The 9,187-nt window shown below is 40.6% G+C and overlaps 1 protein-coding gene across 1 annotated transcript in view; it reads right to left on the bottom strand.

The window, feature by feature from the left end:
• The window catches only part of LOC109937996 (phosphofurin acidic cluster sorting protein 1-like), a 164,840-nt gene extending 156,947 nt beyond the window's left edge, over positions 1-7,893 (bottom strand). The window contains exon 1 of the mRNA XM_048596611.1: positions 7,739-7,893. Within this exon, the coding sequence (XP_048452568.1) occupies positions 7,739-7,893 (155 nt within the window). The remainder of the gene's footprint in view (positions 1-7,738) is intronic.
• Between the last annotated feature and the right edge of the window lie 1,294 nt (positions 7,894-9,187).

Genomic DNA, 9,187 nt, shown 5'->3' with positions numbered 1-9,187 from the left:
CACACACACACACACACACACACACACAGACAGTGAACTACTTACTCTGTAAACCAAGGGCCATATTAATTGCTTTTCAGCTATTTATTCAAGCAGATTGACATGGAATCATTCTTGACTATAAAATGTGTGATGTATCAGGCAGAAACTAAGGACATCCTCTGTACTTAGGAAGCAGTTACTCAAACGACTGAATATTAACAATATCAACTGAATGCTACGCTGTAACTGCCTTTATTTTATATTGATGACCCTCAGGAGCTGCCAATGAAAGTGAGATTCATCGCAGGGTCAGGCAACAGTCTTCCGAGTGTCACAAGGGATTTGGAGCCAGTTTGCACCATGGCAACAAGTCATAAAAGGAACCTATACCTAATGTAGTTCCTTGGAGTGGTGATAACCAACAATCTGTCCTGGTCCTCCCAAGTTAATGCGACAGTTAAGAAGGCACAACAACACCTCTTCTTCCTCAGGTGCCTCAGGAAATTTGGCATGTTCATGAGGTGCCTCACCAACTTGTACAGATGCACCACTGAAAGAATACTGTCCCAGTGCATAACGGCCTGGTATGGCAACTGCTCTGCCCAGGACTGTAAGAAACTACAGAAGGTGGTGCGTACAGCCCAGACCATCACGGAAGCCAACCTTCCATCCATGGACTCCACTTACACGGCTTGCTGCGGCAGAAAGGCTGCCAACATCAAAGACCCATCACACTCTGGTAACGCTCTCCTACAACCTCTTCTGTCAGGCAGAAGATACAGAAACCTAAACACACACACGAGCAGGTTCAGGAACAGCTTCTTTCTGGCCATTATCAGACTGTTGAATGGACTCTAGCCTCAAATAATGGGGCCTGCAATGTAACCTATATGTCTCTAAGTCTTTTTGATCTGTACATCCTTTGGTTGCTGTGATCTGCCTGTACTGCTCATAAACAAAGCTTTACACTGCATTTCGATACACGTGACAATAAATCAATCAATCAATCATTCAGCCAAGTTTCAAAGCACAATTACATCAGCGGACTTTAGCATTTCCCAACAAATGCTGGCTTTGTCACAATGACAGCCAGGGAAATAAGTAAAGCACCAAATCCTATGAACTCATCAAAAAGTGTTTAAACAAGTTTGTAAGATGGATTGAAACCTAAGAGGGAATTCAGGTAGATTCAAAACAAAATGGAAACCAAAAGAACTGCGGATGCTGTAAATAAGGAACAAAAACAAAGTTGCTGGAAAAGCTCAGCAGGTCTGGCAGCATCTGTGGAGGAGAAAACAGAGTTAAAGTTTCGGGTCCGGTGATCCTTCCTCAGAACTGCCTGGGGTATTGCCTGGGATGAAAAGTCTCAGCTATGAAGAGAGACTGGATAGGTTGAGTTTGTTTTCCTTGGAGCAAAGGAGGCTGAGGGAGTTCTGATTGAGGTATATAGACTTATGAGAGGCATAGACAGAGTAGATCATGAGGATCTTTTGCCCATGCAGATGTTTCTAATATCAGAGGGCATAAGTTTAAGGTGAGAAATAAGTGGTTTAGAGGAGATCTGAGAAAACATTTTTCACCCAGAGGGTGGTAGATACGTGGAGCGTGCTGCCTGAGAGGGTGCAGGAGGCAGGTACTGTCACAACATTTAAGAAGCATCTGGATGAGCACTTAAAATGTCAGGACTCATCAGGCTCTGGACCATGAACAGGTAAATGGGATTAGTGCAGTTTAATGAGATAACAAAGTGTAGAGCTGGATGAACACAGCAGGCCAAGCAGCATCAGAGGAGCAGGAAGGCTGACGTTTCGGGCCTTGACCCTTCTTCAGAAATGATTGTTTAATGTTTGTTGGTCAGCATAGACATAAGGGCGTGGACTGAAGGGCTTGTTTCTAAACTGTATGACTATGACTCTGCCTTTAGTTCCAAAGACTTATGACTCTGTGACAAAGAAAAATTCAACTGTGTCTTATGTACGATACCTTACTTTTGAACAATCATACCTAGTTCTAGATTCTCCCACAAGATAATTCCCTCTGTCATGATCTCATGTTTCAATCAGGCCACCTATTACTGTTTGAAACTTCAGCCTAGCCTACAAACCTTCCTCATAAGATAGCCTGCCCATTCAGGTGTTAAGACAGAATTACCAAACTAATTGCTTTGAAAGCATACTATTCCAGATACAGTCTCACCAGGTCTCTGTATAACTGCAGCATAACTTTTCTATTTTTGCGTTTAATTGCTTCGCATAAATGATGACTTCCTATTACCTTCCTCACTTCTGGCTGCACCTGCATACTAGCCTTTCGCATTTCATACAACAGAATACCCCCATCCTTCTAAATCTGTAATCTCTCATCATTTCGATAATGTTGCTCTTTTTATCTTCTTGCTAAAATGGACAATTTCACATTTTCTCACATTATACTCCACTTGCCACATTTTTCTCCATTCATTTAATCTATCTAGATCCCTTTGAAACCTTATGTCCTCTTCACATCTTATGTTCCTGTCTACCTTTGCGTTATCAGCAAATTTAGCAAACATATATTCTGTCCCTTCAAATTTATTTACACAAATTGTAAAACATTGAGGCGCCTATACTGATTACTGTGGCACACCAGTCATCACATCTTTCCAACCAGATATGACAAATTTATGCCTACTCTCTGCTTTCTGTTAGCCAGCCAATCTTCTTGTGCTCTGCTGCTCTTCCACACCTCTATGTTGGGCTATTTAAATACTTCAGCCCTCGGTCCCAATATACTAGGATCTCTGGCCTCAGATGCAAATAATTTAGTATTCCCAAAGTAAACAGTTAATGTTAAATTTAGATTGACGAGCCAAAATCACAAAATCTGAAAATAAAACCTTAAGAACAGGGACAGGAGTAGGTCATTCAGCTCCGAGATGGCTCCAACACTCAACAGGATTATGGCTGATCTGACACTCCTTTCCCCTTAATCCTTTGTTCCCCTACTGGTCAAGTATCAGTATAGCACAGTCTTAAACTTACACATGGTGTGGTTAGGTATTGGAATAAACTATACCAGCATAAAAGGGTCAAATAAAAAAAAGAAACCTGCGCACTTCAAACGAAACCAAATGTAGGATTACTAAATTACGGCATGTTCTGTTACCAATCTGTTCAACCTCATCATGCCTGCTTAAACGTGGGGCTGTCTCAGTCTAGCATTATTAATAGGTTTGGAAATGAACATTGGTACCCTTAGTTTAACACACTCTTGAAGAAATTCAACAGCAAAAAAATTTACCTGTTCTTAATTTACACGCAAGTTGCACTTTGTTGATATCCCAAAAATGGTCTGTCTCACATTTCGAATAGTTACTTGGTAATACAGAACTTGAGTACTGTTTAAAAAAGATACTTTGTCGAAGCTTTTCATCTTGCACTCTCAGGACAATTTGCAAGAATACCAATTCAAAGGGAAAACCAATATTTATATTGCATGAGAAGAATGTGCCGACTGGTTGGCAAGTTAGCTCTGAGTGGTACAGGTGTTGTTATGGAGAATGACAACACTAATACTAATTGACAGTTAACCACAAGGCTTTGTTTAAATTTTAAACTGCGCAGGTTGACTGATTAGTTTAGGGTACCGAACTGAGAAATGAACCAGTGAATGCCTATCAAAAAAAACATACAACTACGGATGCTGAAAATCTGAAATATTTCAGGTCCAGTGACCCTTTTTCAGAACTTTTAATCACTGGACCTGAAATGTTGACTCTGCTTTCTCTCTACACTAGCTGCCAGGCTTGCTGAGTTTCTCCAACTACTTCGGTTTCACTTTCAGTGAATGCTTATCACCTGCAAAGAACAGGGCATAGAAGGAATACGCATGTGTGTTGTGCCTGTTCAAACTCAACAAAATGGGTGACAGCAGTTTGCTCATTTCTCAAAGCAATGCCCTGACCAATCCAAGTCAACTGACCTGATATAAGATTTAAACAATATTGCATTCAATTCCAGTTTCCCTGCTATAGGAAAGATGCTGTTCAACTTGAAAGGGTTCAGGAAAATATGCTGCCAGGATTGGAGGGTTTGAGCTATAGGGAGAGGTTGAATAGGCTGGGGCTGTTTTCCCTAGAGCATTGGAAACTGAGGGGTGACCTTATAGAGGTTTATAAAATCATGAGGGGAGCCGATAGGGTGAACAGCCAAGGTCTTTTTCCTAGGGTGGGGGAGTCCAAAACTAGGGGGCATAGGTTTAATTTGAGAGGGAAAGATTTAAAAAGAATCTGAAGGGCAACTTTTTCACGTAGAGGATGGTGCGTGTATAAAACAAGTTGCCAGAGGAAATGGTGGAGATGGGTACAATTACAACATTTAAAAGGTAGCTGGATGGGTACATGATTAATTAAGGCAACTTATACATATTTTACTGTATTTTCATAAATACAAGCAACAATTAATTACTACACCAAGGTATAGCTGCTCTGTTGTCCAAGACAACACCGCTACCAATCAGAGTGCATTTGACAACCAATGAGTGCTTTGATCTCATGTAATGTAATTACTATGTTTCCCCTAAATACACTTGTGAACTGTCCTGATGACTACAAGACGAAAAGTTTCAATACAATGTGCCTTTTCAGCAGTAATGCTGAAATTCTGTACTGCCAAACAACTACTTATTACACATGCCAAACATACTGCCAATGAGACAGTAAACTTGCAAATCCCACCAAAAACAATGAAGATTGTGAAAGGGCTAACATTTCTTATCTTTTTTTTAAAAAAGCACAATTTGTTCAGGTATGTTACAACATGCTTTTGGAGCCAAACTCAGCATTCCTTTTCATTTTTATTAAACTACCACTAAATCACCTGTACTGCTAATTAAAATAATTTACAAGCACAGTCCACCAGGGGACAACACTTTGTGTCCTAGAATGTCCATTTTTAGTCAACCTGCTCAGACATGTTACGACACACCTCTGGAGCAGGTGGGACTTGAACCTGTGCCTCTTGGCTCTATAAGAACATAAGATATAGGAGCAGAATGAGGCCATTCGGCCTATCAAATCTGCTCCACCATTCAATTATGGCTGATGTGTTCCTTCAACCCATTCTCCTGCTTTCTCCCTGTAACTCTTGATCCCCTTACTAATCAAGAACCTATCTATCTGTCTTAAATATACTCAATGACTTGGCCTCCACAGCCCTCTGCAGCAATGAGTTTCACCGATTAACCACCCTCTGGCTGAAGAAATTCCTCCTCATCTCAGTTCTAAAGGTTGACTCTTCACTCTAAGGTTGTGCCCCTGAATCCTTGTTTCTCCTACCATTGGCGACATCTTCTCCACTCACTCTCAAAAGACCTTTCAGTATTCTGTAAATTTCAATCAGATCCCCTCTCATCCTTCTAAACTCTATCTAGTACAGACCCAGAGTCCTCAACCGCTCACCAAATGACAATCCCTTGATCCCCAGGATCATTCTTCCAATCCTCCTCTGAATTCTCTCCAATGCCAACACATCTTTCCTTAGGTACGGGACCCAAAACTGCTCACTATATTCCAAATGTGGTCAAAGTAGAGCCTAAAACAGCCTCTTGTATTCAACCCTCTCGAAATGAATGGCATCGCTGCATTTGCCTTCCTGGCTGCCAGCTGAAGCTGCATGTTAACTTGAGAATCCTGAACTAGACTCCTTTGTGCTTTGGATTTTTGAAACCTTTCTCCATTTAGAAAATAGTCTGGTATCTATTCTTCCGACCAAAGTGCATGAGCTTACACTTTCCCACATTGTATTCCATCTGACACTTCTTTGCCCAAGTTCTTCTGTAGCGTCCCCGCTTCCTCAACACTAACTGTCCCTCCACCTATCTTTGTGTCATCTGCAAACTTGGCAACAATGCTCTCAGTTCCTTTATCCAAATCGTTAATGTGTAATGTAAATAGTTGTGCTCCCAACAGTGAACCCTGCAGAACTACACGAGTCACTGGCTGCTTTATCCCCACTCTCTGCCTTCTGCCAGACAGCCAATCCTCTATCCATGCCAGTACCTTGCCCCTAACAACATGGGCTCTTAGCCTATTTAGCAGCCTCCTGTGTGACACCTTGTCAAAGGCCTTCTGGAAATACAAATGGATCACATCCACTGGCTCTCTTTTGTCTAACTTTCTTGTTACCTCCTAAAAGAATTCTAACAGATTTGCCAGGCATGACCTCCCCTTGATGAAGCTGTCCTGACTCAGGACCATTTTACCATGTTGCAGCTGTACAGGACATTGGTTAGGCCACTATTGGAATACCATGTGCAATTCTGGTCTACCTGCCAGAGGAAGGATATCACAAAACTTGAAAAGGTTCAGAAAAGATTTACAAGAATGTTGCCAGAGTTGGAGGGTTTGAGCTATAGGGAGAGGCTGGATAGAATGGAGCTATTTTCCCTGCAAGCTGAGGGGTGATCTTTGTAGAGGTTTATAAAATCATGAGGGGCATGCATAGGGTAAATAGACAAGGTCTTTTCCCCGGGGTGGGGGCGTCCAAAACTACAGGGCATAGGTTTAAGGTGAGAGGGAAAAGATTTAAAAGAGACCCAAGGGGCAACTTTTTCACACAGAGAGTGGTGCATGTATGGAACGAGCTGCCAGAGGAGATAGTGGAGGCTGGCACAATTACAACATTTAAAAGGCACCTGGATGGATATATGAATAGGAAGGGTTTAGAGGGATATGGGCCAAATACTGGCAAATGGGACTATATTAATTTAGGATATCTGGTCGGCATGGACGAGTTGGACTGAAGGGTCTGTTTCCGTGCTGTACATCTCTATGACTTTCTGACACTATGACTCTAAGTTCAACAAAATTTGACAGTATCAGAGTGAATCTGTGAAGAAATAGAGCAAGAACTGCAGGAAAGGGGGGAAACAACAGTGTATTAGTAATGAAAACAAGATAGCAAAATGGTTCCAACAGTATTAAGACAATTTACACACTGGGACCAACGTAAAAGGGAAACATCAAGATTAAGCCAGCACACTTAGAAATATGAGCATTCTTACACAATACATTTACTATATGACTGCAAATTACTTTGACCACAACCATGCTCCATTTGCATAATAAGGCTGGAAGGTGAAGATCATGTCGGTTAATCGTATGTGGTGCTATCTCCTTAAATAGCCAATTTCAAACCCTTGGACCTGAGACAATTAATGTTGCTGGACAGTTCAGCAAGCAGGCTAACAATCACCTCTTAGAAAGCTTAATTTAAAACATCACAGTAAGTTATTTTTACTTAGTCATGTCCATCTCTCTAACAGCTGTCATATCCAAAAAAATCTCCAAAGAAAGCACAGGTCTCCATGGTAATTACCATTGCAACATTATTATTTTCCTGATTTGTCTCTCAAAACCTTTTTCAAGGCAAATGCAACACAGCAGCATTCTACAGTATTTCTTTCAGCCAGGTTTACAGTACTCATGATATTTATCCATTTTAATGAGCAGAACAAGAAATACCTGCTCCTTTAATTCACCAGCAATAATCTACCTCACTAGTAAATTTAGATTCAGGTTTAGATTTATTTCATATTTTCACAGATACAGTGAAAAGTGTACAATGTCGCCACGGTCTAGCACTTACCTGGATTACAGAATAAATCACTGAATAAATTGTATAAGTGGTAAAATATTGAACAAATTAATATTAAATTGATATTACTCAAACCAGAATAGCTTCAAAAATTTATCTTTCCCTCTCCATAGACTTCACACTCTGCGCTCCTACAGTTGCCGCTGTCTGAAATTGTCCGCAGGATTCTGGCAATGTGCTCCTTTTCTGCCGCCATCAGCACCATCACTTCCGCGTCCGCTCCGAGCTGGGGACAGTCACACTGCACGGGTCCTGTATCTCCTCCAACACTGGACATTGACTGATGGGTTCTGGCTCGTCTTCCAATGCCGCCACCCAAGATGGAATGGGAATGGAGTTATGCTTTCTTGCTCTTCTGATGCTGCTTGGCCAGCTGTGTTCATCCAGCTCTACACCTTGTTGTCTTAGCATTAATAGCTGTCTCTTTCAAACTCCCACACCCTAGCTACAAAAACAACTCTTTGTTATCTTTTCAATTCTACTCGAACTATTTACAATGCAACAACATTCAAAGTCACTGAAGATGTCTTTAGAGATCAGGAGTCTAACCAGTGAGATTCACTTATCATCTGCAACCAGTGGATGGAAAGTTGGCTTCCAAAGACCCATCATTTGCCATCAGATTGTCTAAAACATCATAGAGAATAGAGGAATGCAAGGCCAGCATTTATTTTACCTGTGACAGCTCTCTGATATAACAATGATTCTTAACATTCCTGTCAGCTCCTAGAATATATCCACATTCTTTAAGGCAGTAGCCACTGAGGGAGCGAAATCTTTTTATCTTACTCACCGCAAAAACAGCTTGAATAAACATGCAAACATGATAAGGAAAATCCCACCTAAGCTAAAAATATGCATTACACTTCATACGACACACATATTTTGTCAATTAAATAAATTATCCTGTAACTACCAACAACAGCTATTCTTTCACCACCAAAAGAAAAGGATCTTGATGGCTTTAATCATCAACTAAATATTTCAATATTAAGCAGCTTTTGAGGATCTGATTAAACTATTTAATTTTTTCAACACTCTGTGGAGGCTTCAAAAAGATTCAAATTAGTTTGCATTATTTATAATAATGCATATTTACTTCCCTTGAGAATGATAGCATATTGCACATCTATGCAATGAGAATTCTAACTCAGCTGTAAAACAGAGAGAAACAAATAAAACAAGCGACTTCAGGAATTGCGATAACACATGATTAAAACCAAGGAACTTTCATTGGTTAGTGTGAAAATAAAATTTCTTGAACACTATTTTGGGAAAAAGCGGTAGTTATTAAAAAATGAAGTGTGACACACTAGGATTTAACCCTCTGCGTATTACAAACACATTTCAACCAGGAAGATAGCAAGTACAAGAGAAAGAGCAGCTTGCATTAGCAAAAACATAAGAGCAATGCAAATCCAGGCATCCTTTCTCCTGTATATAAATATAACAAGTCAGAAATGACAGAAACAACTTGTATTTATGAAGAAAAGCAAAAACAAAGTTGCTGGAAAAGCTCAGCAGGTCTGGCAGCATCTGTGAAGGAGAAAACAGAGTTAACGTTTCGGGTC

The sequence above is a fragment of the Rhincodon typus genome, chromosome 5 (genome assembly GCF_021869965.1).
Source record: "Rhincodon typus isolate 14 chromosome 5, sRhiTyp1.1, whole genome shotgun sequence".
Classification (NCBI taxonomy): Eukaryota; Metazoa; Chordata; class Chondrichthyes; order Orectolobiformes; family Rhincodontidae; genus Rhincodon; species Rhincodon typus.
Note: the sequence above shows the minus strand (reverse complement) of the source record. Positions and strands in the feature narration are given on the sequence as shown.